Source organism: Myotis yumanensis, unplaced genomic scaffold, assembly GCF_028538775.1.
Source record: "Myotis yumanensis isolate MYYU_CA2020_CCGP unplaced genomic scaffold, mMyoYum1.0.hap1 SCAF_2, whole genome shotgun sequence".
NCBI lineage: Eukaryota > Metazoa > Chordata > Mammalia > Chiroptera > Vespertilionidae > Myotis > Myotis yumanensis.
Genome location: NW_027223753.1, coordinates 131,628,920 through 131,647,081, shown reverse-complemented (window position 1 = coordinate 131,647,081; position 18,162 = coordinate 131,628,920). Strand labels below are relative to the sequence as shown.

Genomic DNA, 18,162 nt, shown 5'->3' with positions numbered 1-18,162 from the left:
TGATTCATGTCATCCACAAGCTTTAAATTCCATTGAAGACTTTTAAACAAATCCATAAAGTTAATGACTACCAGCTTTCTTAATACCCATGGCATGGAATAAGTATCCATGTGCAGACTGGGAGTTAAATTTCTTTGAAACCATCACATCACATCCCCTTTCTTCCTGCACTGGTTAAATCTACTGGTTGCTGGATTCATGGTAATTGTCATTTAATATCATAAAGCTAGGTTGTCATTTACATTTTTCCTAAAATTTAGCTTATTCTCAATCTCAGGCCCAGAAGAACATTGGCTGGCATTTTCATACAGAAGGCAACTTGACCACTTTACTGTTAGATCATCTTCTGCCCTTCTTTTTTTTTCCCCTCAGTTTATTAATTTGCATTTCTACTTTACCCTCATCCCCAAAGTTCTCACAATGTAATTGGCCAAATTTGGCTTCTCTTTAATTTATGCCTTTACAATGCTGTTAATTTTTTCCAAAATTTACTTTTTAGAATATTCTCTTCTTGGAGTGTTAGAAAAACAGTAAAAATTCAACCTATGCCAAATCACTAAGACATATAAGCAAAGGAATAGAAGGTAGATCCTAGGTTATTATAATCTATCATGGGAACTTTCTCAGTGATTTCCAAAGGATTTTTCTGACTCCTCTCTGTTTTCAATTACAACATCCTCCAAAATCATCTTAAGATATTGCCTTCAATTACAACATCCTCCAGAATCATCTGAAGATATTGCCTTTGGCTAAGATGTCCAAAACCTTTAGTGAGGCACATAAAATCCATCACAAGCTGATCCTAGTAACTTTCTAGGAACACTTTATAGTCATTTCTCAGACAACCTTATATTCTAGTAACTCCTTGGTGGGGAATGTTTATATTCCTTATTCCAATATCCCTATAATTTAATTCACAGCTTCTCTAGTCTTTTTATTTGAATGTCATCTTTTTATCAAAAGTAATGGATGCAGGCGTAGAAATGTCTTCAGTATTGACAAATACTGAGGATACTACATTCAGTTCAGATTGAATTCCAAGGTTACAGGAGAGAAACATGATGATTGTAAAGCAAATTCTAGTTACAAATTGCTAAGAATAGATCCCTTGAGTCTTTTGGTAAAATACCTGATTGCTCTTGCTGTGTGTTTATTATAAAATGCTAAATTTGAAAACAGACCTATAATAATCATGAATCATGCACGTTTCAGTATTAATTATGATATTGGAATAAACTACAGCACTGTATCAAGCAACATCTAAATACCTTGGTAAGGAATGTCTGCCTCATTTCAGTACATAATGATTTTCTAGCGCAGCAATTCCCACACTTGAGCAGCATCAGAATCACATGGAGGGTCTGTGGAGAAGCAGGTTTCTGGGAGAGGTCTTGGTTGGAAACTAAGTTGTTTTTTTTTTCATTTTTAGCAACTACTGTTTACAAATTAAAAAGTAATACTTGATATATATGTGCATTCACTCTGATATATGGATATTTATATATAGTGATTGCCAGAGGGAAGGAGGGTGTGGAGATAGAAGAGGCTAAAGGGGGAATAAAAGATGATGGAAAAAACTTGTCTTTGGATAGTGAACACAATACAATATACAGATGATGTATTATAGAATTGTATACCTGAAACTTATAACTTTATTAATTAATGCCACCTCATAAATTCAATAAAAAACAGAATGAATAAGAATAACTTTTAAACTTAGACTATTCAGAAAATTAAGTATACTTTCCCCCTTGATGTTTTTTTTTTCTTATGTCTCATGGAACACGGATAAATTATTTTGTTAACTCCCAAGACTTCAAATACTACATTGATAAAGTTTTTATTCATATACTTCCTGAATAAAGTAAGTATCATTCTCAGAAAAAAATACAAAACAAAACAAAACTGACAAACTGATGATAATCAACAGACTATTAAGGTCCAATAAATACCCCGTGTGGTTTTTATTGTAAATATAACCTTTAAATGTTTTCAGGTCCATTGGCTATCATTTGGAGCATGGGACTTATTTAAAAAGTGTTTCACTCCATATTTTTACAGGCAATTTTTAATTTCCTTTGTTAAAGATTTTCAAAATAAATTAACCACCAGAGAATAATAAAACTAAGGGTGAAAACCACCAATTTATGAAATTTTTAAAAGGAGAAAATAAATGAGCAAACCTTTGGAGCAAAAAATTATTTTGACAAATTCCCATCAAAATTGCACTTAATGGAATGTTAGAATTGAAACTCCTTTCCATTGGAGTAATTATGTTTCAATTATATTTTATATTCAAATGAAAACTTGGAAGCTTGAAAACAGTGTTTATTCTAAATACATTCTTTGAAATGTTAAAGAAAGTGGTCATTTCTTAGCAATATGGAAACAAGTATGTACTATTTTTGCATAGGAGTATGAAAGCCATACTCTTTTTAAAGCTTCATATTTATATTTTGGTTTATTTTACTCTTTGGTTTCCATTCCTTTTTTAACAAAAAGTACACTTATTTGAAGTTACACAAAGTAACAAATTTTGCTTTCAAAAGTTTTGTTTTTAAAATTCTATCAATATGAGAAACCACTGGAAGCACAAGTTTGTCTTTGATTCAAAATTTTTAAAGTTACTTCAAAAAACAAATCATAAATGATCACAGTGAATTTATGTACTAGTTAAACATTCAAATAGAAATAAAATTATTTAAATATATCTTAGAATTTATTTAACTTTATAGTTACTGCATGCTAAGTGAAGATCATGTAGCACAAATTTATGAGTAAAGCCGAACTAAACAAAACCCATCCAAACATGTTTCGTCTTCTCTGCTCTAAATCCCACAAGCTGTACATCAAAGTAAAAGAAGCAAAGTACATTACATGTCATATTTTAAAAATTCTAATCCAACCCCCAAAATATAAATAAACACTGTTTGAAGCAGTGCTGAGGATTCACATAGAAATATACAACAGCCATGAAAACTGGTTTCTATTTGTTTTACAGCACTGATGAAAAATTCTGCTAAAACAAATACAATATAAGTTTTTAATTTTTCTAAATTAAATGTGATTTCTTTCACTCATGAACATATCTCATTCTTTTATGGTGCATTTTCTTTCAAAGAAAGGTTAAAGAAAACTGCAAAACTTTGCCATGTTTTTCTAATTTGGTCAGACATCCTTCCTTGAAAGGTCAGCACGATGGGTGAAAGTGACATGTATAAATATGTAGCACTGTTCATTCCAGGCAGGAAAAAATTCAAATGACAAGAATCACATATCTCATGTCAAAAGTTTGATTTTCCTGTACTGACTACTCAGCATATGAAGCAGAATTTGGACTGTGATTCATAAAGGCTGAATCCCAGGTGGTTATTGCTGACACCCAGTTATCAAAATAGTCTTCCTGCATTTCAGACACCATTTACAAAGTGAAAGCTAGAAATCCAGTAGATAAGACTTTTATGGTCCACACTTCACAAGTTGCAACAATTCCAATAGTGAACATAAATTACACTATACTGGAGAATAGTAAAGTAATGATTTGTTCTAGGTAGTATTTTTGTTATTTACATTAATCTCTATGATTCATTCAATTCTAAAGGTTTCTATTTTTAAATGGCATTAATTTACAGGATTCTGGCTTTTTACTATTAGGCAGCAATCAATATAATTTTCAATGTAGAGCTATCTCTAGCTTGTTTTCTTTACATCTTACTTCCAATTCACAGGTTGGCAGTATTTTCTAAATACATTGAACTAAATAGCTCTCTTCTAGTATAAAAAAAATAATACTATACTTAATATAGCCATATATTTTATATATGTATAAAATGTATACTCATATACATATGTATGATACACATATAGTATATATTAAAATGTCACTTAATTTTATGCATTAGAAAAGATTGTGAAATTATTTAATTACACCATTTTAAACAACAAATTGGAAATGATAAAATTTTTCTCAACTAATACAAAATCAGTGTTACCTAATTATCAATTCTTGTTTTGAAAAGCTTTTATTATTCATTTATTCAGTTAATTATAATGTATGAGCAACTAATCCAGGAACTCAAAATGAGAAGAATGAAAAAGAAATTGGCCTTGAAGAGCTTTCAGTTTCCTGACTGAGATAAATATCAATGAAATAATTGTATTAAGCTGTGGAGACTCAACAAAGAACAAGCTAGAATCCTTTACAGGTGTTATGTGCTAGTTCGGGAGTGGCAGGAGCATACATAGGAAAGAGTCAAGTCTCAACGAAGGAGAAATATTAATACCTTGAGGAAATTCTCATTACTAAAATTTTAAATGCATGAATTAACTACCCAAAAAACATAATTTGACTCAATTAAAATGTACACTTTGGTCTGCACAGATTCAGTGGAACAACCATGTGATATTAAAGGAAATGTCTGGTAACTTAACAGAGAAGAGGTGTTTGCACGCACCTCAGGTAATACTATCAGTTTTTGTTTTTTTCAATCCAAATTCAATGCATCAAGTGTATACTGAGATTTAAGAAGATATACAGTGAATTTTGCCAAATATATTGGATTAGAATGGAAAAACCTCAAAATATTTGTCTAAGAATAAGAAATTACATTTGCATAGTTCTTTCACATGCATTATCAGCTACATATGCTGTGCATATGTATTTGTGGGTAGAAATATAGACATATACAAACAAATCTCATTTATTCTCAAGTGCTGTGACATTAGAATTACTGTCATGCCTTTTTAAAAAGTGAGGATAAATGTTAACAGAGGTTAAATGGCCTGCATCAGATCAGACAGCAATAAATGGTGGAGCCAGAATTCACATTCAGATGTCCTGATTTTAAACAATGTGCTAATTCTATTTCACTACTCTAATTATTACCTTTGGCATCATCTATGTTAAAGCACAAAAAAGATATCCTGGGAAAATACAAATATATTTGTAGAATACAATTATGCATTGCTATAGTCTCTATTTAGAAACTAAGATATTTGACCTGCTTATAAGATACTAGAGGCTTGATGCACAAAATTCATGCAAGATTAGGCCTTCCTTCCCCCAGCTGCCAGCACAGGCTTTCCTCTGGCACCTGGGACCTGGGCTTCCCTTGCAGCCCCGGCTTTGTCTGGAAGGTGGTCTGGAAGGATGTCCGGTCTAATTAGCATATTACACTTTTAATATTATAGATTGTACTAGAGGCCTGATGCACAAAATTTGTGCACAGGGGTGTCCCTTAGCCCGGCCTGCACCCTCTCCAATCCAGGACCCCTCAGGGATGTCCGACTGCCGGTTTAGGCCCCATCTCTCCAGGATGGGGCCTAAACCGGCAGTCGGACATCTTTCTTGCAATCCAAAACCACTGGCTCCTAACCACTCACCTGCCTGCCTGACTGATCGCCCTTACTGCCTCTGCCTGCATGCCTGGTCGCCCCTAATATGCATATGGCTGGAGTCCCTCATCCTGGCCTGTGCCCTCTCGCAGTCCGGGAGCCCTTGGGGGATGTCCATGGGGGAGTAAGCCTAAGCCAGCAGTCAGACATCCTTAGCTCTGCTACGGAGGCGGGAGAGGCTCCCACCATTTCTGCCGCACTTGTCAACCACGAGCCCAGCTCAGGGCTTCTGGCTGAGCGGCACTCCTCCTGTGGGAGCTCACTGACCACCAGGGAGCAGATCCTGCATTGAGCGTCTGCCCCCTGGTGACCACTGTGCATCATAGCGACTGGTTGTTCCACCATTTGGTCGATTTGCATATTAGCCTTTTATTATATAGGATTCTATCAGGATGCCTTCAATTTGAAAGTCTGAGAGATACTAAAAAGAGTGGCTAAAAGAAGGAAAATTGTTGCTGCTGTTGTTTTAACTTGATTTAGTGGCTCTAAGATGCCAGAGTCCCAAGTTGGTTTCTCTAATGCTCATAGACTCCACCTGTCAGGTCATAAAGAGAGTGCAGTTGCCTCAGATACTGGGCCTTCATAGGGCAAGCCCAGAGCCATGAAGAACTCAGCCTTTCCCCATCTCTTTTTATCAGGAGGAAACTTTCTCTAGAGTCACTGGAATTCTGCTCCAGTCTCAGTGACTTTACTTACTCTTTTACTTACTCTTGCCTAAACTAATGTCTGGTAAAATGACTATGCTTATCATGACTAGCTCTCAGATGAATCGACACTCAACTGACAGAGTGGCAGGAGAACATGAGCGGGTGAAAACCAGGATAACATTGCTGCTAAATCCACAAGGAAAAGTCAGAGAACAAATATTGGGTGGGCAACCGAAAGGGTCTCTTTTTGCAAAAAAATATCTAAGGAAAACTTTTAGAGAAAAAATTCTAAAGGATATAAAAAAAGGAAGAAGGTAGAAAATAATTCCACAATTGCTAATTTTGAGAATTATTTCTAAGAACTGCAAATATACATGAATAATTCTTTTCAGACTTTGCTTTTTCTACACTCCCCTAACCAACTCCTCTTTTTCTTCTCCTCATGATTGTTTCTTTTTTTAAATATATGTTTTATTGATTTCAGAGACGAGGGGAGAAGGAGAGATAGAACATCAATGATGAGAGGGTATCATTGATAGGCTGCCTTTTGCATGCCCCACACTGGTATGGAGCCTGCAACCCAGGCATGTGCCCGAATTGGAAATCGAACAGTGACCTCCTGGTTCATGGGTTGATGCTCAACCACTGAGCCAGGCTGGCTGGGCCTCAAGAGAGTTTCTTTGAGATAAGGCTCATGATTCCTCTGTTCTATTCAATCAGCATGTTAATACTATCTGAAGATAACACTATGTACCTATACTTCCCTCTGCTCCCTCCTCTGTAATGATACGTAGACTAGGAAAGTTTATTTTATAGATTGACATTATCAATTAATCTATCTATCTACCTACCTATCTATTTAAGTACCTAGTAGTCATGTGTAAACAAAAGATTTTTCTGGGTTGTACTTCAACAATATATAAGGGCTTTTATATGTGTTATTCGACCTCTAAGAATATATATACTATTAAATTATTTACTGAAATTACTAAATAAAATTAGTCCAGAATTTAAATATTATAATTTGTAGTTTAAGGCCAAAGAAGGTAATTGCTGTGTCTGCTTTACTAAACTGAACAAACTTAGTGGTAGAAAAGGTTCATGTCAAATAAAACACTATTATTGAAAAATAAATTGCTACTTATGACTGCCTGATAATTTCAGTTTACAAATTTGAGTATTATTTTTATGACATTCATTTCAAGAAAACCAAAGTTTCATTAAATTTCCTCCCAGATACTTATTTCAAAATTTGTTCCAGGACTAATAATATTATATCATCCTACCATGTTTCCTCCTATTTCAAAGCACCACATAAAAATAGAGATATAAATACTCTTCCCAAGAAAATTATGTAGGTTAATTGTAAAATTTTATGCATTGATATGTCTCTGGTGAAATAACAGAATAAAAATTCCAGGGGGGTGGGTGGATATGAAGGAATGAGCCATTATTGGCCATTTCCAACCCCAGTACATTAATTATTTGTATAAAACTCAGGTGATATTATCATTCCATGAAAGATCTATGTTTAGAATGAATCATTTTTTAAAATATTTATTCCAACAGATTTGGAATTTAGAGCTTCTGATGGGGTTATGGTTGCAACTTGAAGTTGCTGGTAGTCTCTTGGACCTTTATAGTGACTATAGCTTCTAAGGGAGCACCGATATTGATCCCCTAAGGGCTTCTTAACCTGGGCATTGTCATTTTACAGAAGCTCATTCTTTGTTGTGGGAGACTGCCCTGTTCAGTGTAAGATGTTTACAGCACTCCTGGCCTTGCCTACCAGAAACCAGTAGTGCCCCACCTCTGCATTTGTTACAACCAGCAATATCTATAGACACTGCAGATCTCCCAACAGGTGAAAATCAAAACCAACTCTTTCCTTACCTCCTCATCATATTCAGAGTCATTACCTTAAATTAAAAACAACAAAAAAACAAAACAAACACGGGATTTTCCCTGTTATTTGTGATCATATAGATGGACTTTGAGGGCATTATTCTAAGGAAAAATAAGCCAGATACAGAAAGACAAATACTGTATGGCATCACTTTTACTGGAATCTAAAAAAAAGTCACACCTATAAAAACAGAGAGTAGAAAAGTGAGTGCCAGGGCTTAGGGGGTGGGAGGAAATAGGGAGCAGTTAGTAGAAGGGAACAAACTTTCAGTTTTAAGATGACCAAGAAAGAGACGAAACCAAGATGGCGGCATACACCAGAAATGGCTGCCTCACAAAACCACTTCAAAAATACAACTAAAAGACAAAACAGACATCATTCAGAACCACAGGAAGGCTGGATGAGTGGAAATTCTACAACTAGAAGGAAAGAGAAAAGCACACTGAGGCTCAGAGGAGGTTCTGAAGTAAAGTGCAGAGGTACGGAGGCGCACGTGGAAAGGGCTGGCAACTGAGGACTCGGTTGTCTTTTTCAATCAGGAGGGGATCTCAAGCTCCTGACTGCTCTAAACTCCACTTCCAGGCAAGTCTCTGGGGGCCCAGACTCATACAGGGAGAAACTGGACTGTCTGGCATCAGTCGGAACTCAAAGGTGGCTTTCTCTCAGAGATGCTTGCAGAGATTACCGTGGGACACTGAGACTTGGGGCCTCTTAGGGCAGGGCTGAGGATAAGCCATAGCTGTTTGTTCCGCCCTGTTGATTCCCTGACACCCTGCCCCACCCAAGCTATGCACAGAGGCTTTTGCATATGAAAGGCCTGGCCCTTTGCAATCTGAAAATTACCTAACAAACTGCAGCTGGGTCAGAGAGACCCAGAACTTCCAAAAGAAGGCCCAAGGCCCCACAGCAGCTTGCATTGCTTCACAGCTGGGCCTCATCTGGGCACCTCCAAACCCCAAACAAAGAAGAGGATTCTGCAGATCTCTCTATAGCTCCTCCTGGGTAACCTCAGGCAGAGGCTAAATTAGCACCTCCTTAGAGATACAAGAGCCAGTGTATCCATTGGTCAGAGTGGGACCATCCAGATTACAACTCCTCAGATCCATAAGGGACACACTCAGGGGGCAGACTCAGTGAGCACCAAAGCCCCACTGAAGCAAGTCTTGCCTCATAAGGGTGTCTCCAGCACAGAAGTTCTCCCACTGCAGACACAGCTGATTCTCACAGCCAATTGGCTTGGAGGTTAATTCCTCCCGTGATACCTACAACAATCAAGGCTTAACTACAACAAGACTGTGCACAAAGCCCACAAGGGGGTGCACCAAGAGTGTCCACCTCAGGTAATTGGGGACGCTGAGCCACTGGGCCCTATAGGACACCTAGTGCAGAAAGCCACTCTATCAACACAGGGAAGCAGCCAAAATGCGGAGACAAAGAAACAGGTCACAAATGACAGAAATGGAGGAAAGCAAACTACTGGATATAGAGTTCAAAACCAAACTTATAAGGTTTTTCAAGAATTTTCTAAAAATCGCCTATAAATTTAGTGAGACCCTCAAGAAATCTAGTGAGACCCTCAAGGTTATGAAAAAGGACCAACTAGAAATTAAGCATACACTGAAATAAAGAATATTATACAGCGTTCCAACAGCAGACTAGAGGATCGCAAGATTCAAGTCAAAGATTTGACATATGAAGAAGCAAAAAACACCCAACCGGAAAAAACAAAAAGAAAAAAGAATCCAAAAATATCAAGATAGTGTAAGGAGCCTCTGGGACAACTTCAAGAGTACCAACATCCAAATTATGGGGGTGCCAGAAGAAGAGAGAGAGCAAGATATTGAAAACCTATTTGAAGAAATAATGACAGAAAACTTCCCCTACCTGGTGAAAGAAATAGACTTACAAGTCCAGGAAGTGCAGAGAACCCCAAATAAAAGGAATCCTAAGAGGACCACACCAAGACACATCCTAATTAAAATACCAAGAACAAAAGACAACGAGAGAATCTTAAAAGCAGCAAGAGAAAAAAAGTCAGTTACCTATAAGAGAGTACCCATATGACTGTCAGCTGATTTCTCAACAGAAACTATGCAGGCCAGAAGGGAGTGGCAATAAATATTCAAAGTGATGAATACCAAGAACCTACAACCCAGATTACTTTATCCAGCAAAGCTATCATTCAGAATTGAAGGTCAGATAAAGAGCTTCACAGATAATAAAAAGCTAAAGAAGTTCATCACCACCAAGCCAGTATTATATGAAATGCTGAAAGGTATCCTTTAAGAAAAGGAAGAAGAAGAAAAAGGTAAAGATACAAATTATGAACAACAAATACACATCTATCAACAAGTGAATCTAAAAATCAAGTGAATAAATAATCTGATGAACAGAATAAACTGGTGAATATAATAGAATCAGGGGCATAGAAAGAGAGTGGACTGACTATTCTCTGGGGGGGAAGGGATGTGGGGGTGCGGGAAGAGACTGAACAAAAATCATACACCTATGGATGAGGGCAGTGAGGGGGGAGGGTAAGGGCAGAGGAGGCGGGGTGGGAACCGGGTAGTGGGGAGCTATGGGGCAGGGAGAGGAAAGAGGAACAACTGTAATAATCTGAACAATAAAGATTTAATTAAAAAAAAATAAAATAAATAAAATATTCCAGAAACATAAAAAAAAGATGAATAAGAAAAAAGAGAGCAGATTTTCAGTGATTTAATATGGTGTGACATCGTTATTGTAATTTGTCTTCTAGAGTTTACATTCCTATTTTATTAACTTAAAAATAGATGTACTGTATTTATTAGGGTTCATTAATTAAAACAATACAAACTTCAAAGTTGTTTCCAGCTATTACATGTCTTCTTTTTCATGGAAAATTTTGCAGCAAAGACATCAAATTGTTCTATCTTATTTATAAACAAGAAAACTCAAAACTCATCAATCTTTGTCATATTGAAAATGCCAATTTAACATTAAAATAAGTAACTGAATCTAAAAGCACAACATTGTACAAGCAAAGATGTTAAGTACCAAAGCTAAATTGGCTGTGCCGGGGTTTCACTCAAAATGTCATCAGTGTCTCAAGAAGAAATGAATACCCATCTAACATTTTCTAAATCCACAGCACTTATTTCCTCATGGACATTGTGGTTACCATAATAGAGAGAGAGAATTTAAAGAAAAAATACACTATTTGATTTTCGTGTGTGTGTATGTGTGTGTGTGTGTGTGTAATGTTGGGGTCTTGAGGTATTATAAATATCATGACCTGCTGGGGAAATGTTCATTTCTTTTCCTTGCAAATTTTAATGATAAGCTTGCAGAGCTTGGCCAGCTGTTTTCGGCTATTTATTGCACCAGAAAGAGGGAACACACAGCTGCAAGATCAACCGGGAAGGCAATGAAGAGCCTGAGCTCTGCTCTGTGAGGCAACAGTAAGCCAGAGGAGAAGCTGAAAGCTGTTCCTAGGCAGAGGGAGGTCGGAAATTGGATGAGAGATGGAAAAAGTCAAGAGGTAAATTACTCTGAGGAGTGTTTCTTACATTTAATGTGCTTAGGAATCACCTGGGGACCATGTTAAAGTGCAGATTCGGACTCAGAAAGCCTGGAGTGAGACCTGAGAATTTCATTTCTAAGAACCACCTAGGCCTTGACGTTGAACGCTGATGCTTGCACCACACATTGTGTGACAAGGTCCGAGGACACCGCATCTCCTAACATGTCTCTGGAAGTAGAAGTGCCAACTTTGTTTTATCACAAAGTCTATGAGATTAACAAAGTGAAATGAATACATTTCCCCAAATTGTCAATATATAGAAACGTGTTTTATTTTCTTTATACCATCTTAAAAAACACACATACATACACAAAAAACAGAAGGTAGACCACTTGTAGCTTTGACATACAAGTTAATTTTTTGTTGTTTAAAATAAATGCACATATAAGTATCTATTAGTAAAATGTCACTGTGGTTTTGGCTTTTTGTAGACCCTTAAGTAGCAGGTTTCTATGATATGCTATCTGATAGAGTAATAAACTCAAATTTCTAAAATTAAACTTAGTTTTGACTTTTGGATGATGCGTTTTTAAATGAGTTTTCCAGCTCAATGCTGAGTTTTGGTTCATTCTTTATGACAACCCAGGATGTGCTTTTATCCTAATCATTAGAATCCTTTTACACCTATGGGAAAACCAAATCCTGGCTTCCTTCATCCTTTCCCTTCTGAAGCAACTAACCATGGCCTGATTATGTGATAGGTTTTGGCACTGTGTCAATGTCAAGGTGTACCAGGAAGAAAAGCAGATACAAAGATGACATATAGATGAAGTATCCTTGATGCAAAACATCCGTTGATGAAAAAGTTGATGGTACCATAAAAATTAGTATGTTTAGGTACCAAAGTCTAAAGACTGAACACCAATACCAAGTGGAAGTGTAACCTCTTAGAAAAGAGAACCAGCATAGAAGAATATGGAATGCATAAATGTGTTCCTATCAAATATTTCAAAGTAACATTTTGCGTTTTCTACGTGCTATAATTGGAAGAAAATAAAAAGGGCATGCGTGGTCATTTATTACACAGTTTTTTAGGCACAAGAATTTTTCAAATCTATGCCCCTTTTTTCTGAAAAAATAAAAAAGAAAATTTTATCACACAAAAGGCTCTTTATAAATATTCAGGCCACCAAAATGTCACACACCTTAGTAATTTGTGTCTGGCAGGTAACGTATTAAAGATATTTAAGAAGTTTAAAATGTAACTGCATCAGGTTTTTTCTAAATAATAAAATATACCCAGCTTCAAATTGAACTAGACAAGTTGCAAATATTTTAAATAAATAAATTAAGGCAGTATAGGTTTAATACACCTTATACTACTTGGAGCAGTCACTAAGGTATATTTTATGGCTACAGCTCTGGAGACTACTATCTGTACATACACATTCTCATTCTTTTTTTCCAAATATTTTTTTTGTTTATTTCTGAGAGGAAAGGAGAGGGAGAGAGAGATAGAAATATCAATAATGAGACTGAATCATTGATCTGCTGCCTCCTGCATGCCCCCACTGGGGATCGAATCCACAACTCAGGCATGTGCCCTGATCAGAAATAGAACCGTAACCTCCAGATTCATAGATTGATGCTCAACCACTGAGAGACACTGGCTGGACTATATATTTTCTACATTGGTTAAAACTTAGACTGCCTTCTCAATTCTCTTATTCCAATAGCATCACAAAACATTAGATGGTCACACCTAGATCATCTGCCTGATACTAATAATAATTAATGGTCAATACATTCAAGCAATTGATAAATTCAGAAGGAAAAGAAATGCTTTCAAAATTCTCAGTAGTTCCACTGGGCACTAATATTAGTCTCTCTTTGTCCATGTGTTAAAAACACTGATAAATGGGTCACCAGCATTCCAAGAGTTTGCCTAAGAGAGCATGCCAATAGTTCCGTCTGCTCTCTATGCAGGGTAATGGACAGGACCATGTTCCTTCTCAATAGTTTACTGAACTCACCCCATGTGATGGACTAGAGATCCAGCCCAGCTCCCCTTGAATCGTTTTGGAATCCAGCAGATTGACTAAAAGAAAACACAAATACACAAACGCTGTTAAGAGGAATGAATTTATATTTGCCTTTTTCAAGTTAATGTTGTCTGCTACTGGTGGCGATATGAAAATAATAATATATTCAAAACACACGACTTCATTTTCTTTAGACCTTTAATGTATAAAAATTATAAGAGAATTACGAAAGAAAAGCAACCACAGGGAAAGTTAAGGGATTGAACACTTCTGTGGCTTTTGTAACTCTGTTTACAAGATAAGTTAATATTCAATACATTTATAATGATTTCTTATAGAATAATTACAGATTTAAAGAGGAAACAATTAAACACAAAGTTGGAAACAATATTAATGCTAACCTGAAATCAAAATAACTTCAAAGATCATAAAATGTGATAAATTTACATATGATTTTACTATAAATTAATTTCTTAAATATGCTTCCACCATAAATTAGTATTTCTGTTTGCATATTTAATATGGCATGTTTATATTGTCCCTGTCAGTCGCAAACATTCTATACTGTGTGTTTTTTAAATCCTCAACCAAAGATATGTTTTTATTGACAGAGAGAGAAAGAAACATCAATGTGTTGCCTCCATAACCTTGGTGTGGATGGAATCCATAACCCTGGTGTGTACCCTGACGGGGAATTGAAACTGCAACCATAAATTGTGTACAGGATGACACTCCAACCAACTGAGCCACCAGAGTTGTAATGTCTATTATTTAATACCATATAAATGGTCTCCTTATGTGTAACAAACAAAATGCTTAGCAACTAATATGAGGAGAAACCAAAGCAAAAATATGTTTTATAATATTGCCTGTGTAAAGTTTTACTTATTTAAAGAATATATTGTTCCCCAAAAGCTTTAATGATTTTAACTTAGAACTTTCTTACTTATTAAAAAGTCTGATGTTGAGGAACAATAAAGTGTAATATGAATGTGGTTGCATTTTGGATATATTATTAAAAAAGAAAGACAAATGCTTTGTTTTCAATATGGAGAATATTAATCTGTAATTGACTAGAAATTAATATATAAAAAGATAGTTCAGGTTTAATTAATAACAAAGGTCTCACTTTTAAATAATGGAAACTATGGTTTTACAGCTTCCTTCTAAATTAGAAAGCAATCCCACTGTTGACTGATGGAAGATGTAAAGGAAGTTTACATAAAATATATATGTATTTTTAACATGAACCAGAACAGGTGAATAAATAACTACAATAGGAGAGAGTCCTTTTCAAGGGTTCCATATATTCACAAATCAAAATTCAATGTTAGTACATGCATGCACATGTCCGTGTGTTGACAAATAGTGTTTCTGCATGTGTGAAAAGCAGCACCTTTTCTTTAATCACCCCAATTAGTTTTTACAAAGAAAACATTTATCTTATAATATGTTAAGAAAAATAAATAATATATTTGATAAATATCAAAATTCTAAATTTTCAAGTGCTGCTTTTTAAAGGATGATATTTGTTAGCTGGTTAAATAATATACTAGTTGAGTATAAGGAATGCTCATTATTAAATTAAAAAGAGATAAAATTCTGAAAGTTAGATTCTCTAAGTTTTGGTAGTGAAAGAAAAACACATAAAACTAATCTATTACACTTGGATTCTTTAATGATTAAAGTTTTTTCTCACTATATATTAATCCCACTGTTAAGTAATTATATTTAGGTAAGAGAAGAATATAGTTGCTGCATGGATCACACAGAGTAATTTACATAATGAAATTATTTCCCAGGATATCAGTTTGAAAATTAATAATATACTTGATTATATTAAAATTATCTCTCAAAATATTTTTTAAAACTGTCTATTAATCAATGTTATAGATATTTCAGATTAATAAATGTAAGAACATTTTTTGTAAATATGAGAATACACCTTCATGAGTCACCAACACATATTCTGACATAGACCTAGTTTATTGTTGGTACTATCAGCTATCAGTGGATTTCTGAGTTTTATGAGGATTAGTAAGTCATATTTGCAATGTCTTTAAGGCTTTAAATGGTTCAATGTCTTCTTGTGTATCTACTTATATAAAAGCCCTGGGGGTAACATCACTGCCAGAACTGCAACCAACTGGAAGTCAGTCCTGCAGGGGTCATCTTGGAAATGCCTGCGCCCTCCCCCAGCTGTTTCCTGGAGGGCGAGGTTTCAGGCAGGAACCCGCCCTCAGAGCGGAGCATGGAAGTGAAATGATTTGTAATGGATCTATTATTGAAGCTACCTTTGGAAATACTACATCTATAGATCAGTTGTTCTCAACCTTGGCTGCACATTAGAATCACATGGGAATCTTTTTAAAATCCTGATTTCTAGGACTCATCCTCCAGAAATTCTGTTTCTTTGTTACTAATGTTGTGGCCCCACCCCATAACAAAGAAATAATTTCTCGAGGATGAGGGCCAGGAATCAGGATTTTAAAAAGATTCCCAGGTGATTCTAATGTGCAGCCAAGGTTGAGAACCACTGCTATAGATAATATTAAAAATATATCTAAACTTGCAATTCTTTGTCCCAAAAATGAGCATGTTCAAAAATTAAATGAAGAAAATTTGGATATACTCGATGGAGATTTTCACACATATTTGAGTGATGATTCCATTGATTCCACAGATGATGCTGAAAAGGAAATTTTTCCCATCAAATTTCTTAATAGTATTACTCCTTCGGCAATGCCGTGTCATAAATTAAAATTGAAAGTGGGTGCAATCATCATGCTATTGAGAAATTTCAATAGTAAATGGGGTCTTTGTAATGGTACCAGATTTATTATCAAAATATTATGACCTAGCCCTGACCAGTTTGGCTCAGTAGCTAGAGAGTCGGCCTATGGACTGAAGAGTCCCAGGTTCGATTCCAGTCAAGGGCATGTACCTTGGTTGCAGGCACATCCCCAGTAGGGGGTGTGCAGGAGGCAGCTGATCGATGTTTCTCTCTCATCGATGTTCCTAACTCTCTATCCTTCTCCCTTCCTCCCTGAAAAAATCAATAAAATATATTAAAAAAAAAAAAAGATTACGACCCAACCTTATCGAAGCTGAAGTATTAACAGCATCTGCAGAGGGAGAGGTTGTTCTGATTCCAAGAATTAATATATCCTCCTCTGACACTGGCCTCCCATTTAAATTGATTCGATGATGGTTTCCCATGATGCCAGCATTTGTGATGACTATTAATAAATCACAAGGACAAACTCTAGACAAAGTAGGGATATTCCTACCTGAACCCGTTTTCGCACATGGTCAGTTTATATGTTGCTTTCTCCCGAGTTTGAAGAGCATGTGACTTTAAAGTTAAAGTTCTAAATACTTCATCACAAGGGAAATTAGTCAAGCACTCTGAAAGTGTTTTCACTCTTAATGTGGTGTACAGGGAGATATTAGAATAAGTTTAATCACTTTATTCGTCATTGTTTGCATCACTGTTGTTTTTACATCATGTTTTTGTTGTTTTCATATCATGTTTTTGTCGTTTTTATATCATGCCTCTGTTGTTGTTATATCCTTTTGTTACTGTTTATTTATTAATAAATTTATATATTATTTTCATATACATTTTACTAATTTCCTTTCATCTCTCACACTTTTATTATAGAGAAAGGGCAAATAGCAATATAAAATATCTCTGCTAATTAATTCTCTTTTTAAAAAACATATTTTATTGATTTTTTTACAAAGAGGAAGGGAAAGGGATAGAGAGTTAGAAACATCGATGAGAGAGAAACATTGATCAGCTGCCTCCGGCACACTCCCCACTGGGAATGTGCCCGCAACCAAGGTACATGCCCTTGACCAGAATCGAATCTGGAACCCTTGAGTCCATAGGCCGATACTCTATCCACTGAGACAAACCGGTTAGGGCAATTAATTCCCTTTTAATGTGCACAAATTTCGTGCACTGGGCTACTATCTACACTAATAAAAGAGAAACATGGTAATTAGCGTACGACCGCTACCTTTCCCATTGGCTAATCAGCATATCCTTATGCAAATTAACTGTCAGCCAAGATGGCGGCCGGCAGCCAGGCAGCTGGAAGCAAACATGAGGCTTGCTTGCTCCAGGGACTGCAGACTCCAAAGTTCCCCGCCTCACTTGCCGGCCTCTGAGTTGCAACTCTAAGAAACTATGTACTATGTTGCAAATAAGAAGCTGAAACCAGCTTTCAGCCAGCCGGGATCTCAGAGCTGAAGTTATACATTGTTTCGATTATAGAACGGCAAACAAACCACATACGAAGCCTCAGAGCTAGAGCCAGAGCTAAAGCTGGCCCAGAATAAAATAAAAAAAGAGAAAAAAAAAGGAGCGGTTGGGAGCTTCAGTCAGCCTGAAAGCAGCCCTCAGCCCCTCACCCAGACTGGCCAGGCACCCCAGTGGGGACCCCCACCCTGAAGGGTGTGTGACCAGCTGCAAACAGCCATCATCCCCTCATCCAGGCTGGCCAGGCACCCCAGTGGGGACCCCCACCCTGATCCAGGACACCCTTCAGGGCAAACCAGCCGGCCCCCAGGCCTCTATTCTATATAGTAAAAGGGGAATATGCCTCCCAGCACCAGGATCAGCGTGACAGGGGGCAGCGCCCAAACCCCCTGATCGCCCTGCAG

General features: G+C 36.4%; 1 protein-coding gene across 1 annotated transcript in view; it reads right to left on the bottom strand.

Annotated features, from left to right (window-relative positions):
- The window catches only part of EPHA3 (EPH receptor A3), a 365,189-nt gene that overhangs the window by 329,251 nt on the left and 17,776 nt on the right, over positions 1 to 18,162 (bottom strand). The window contains exon 2 of the mRNA XM_070406036.1: positions 13,483 to 13,547. Coding sequence (XP_070262137.1) covers positions 13,483 to 13,547 — 65 coding nt within the window. The remainder of the gene's footprint in view (positions 1 to 13,482; positions 13,548 to 18,162) is intronic.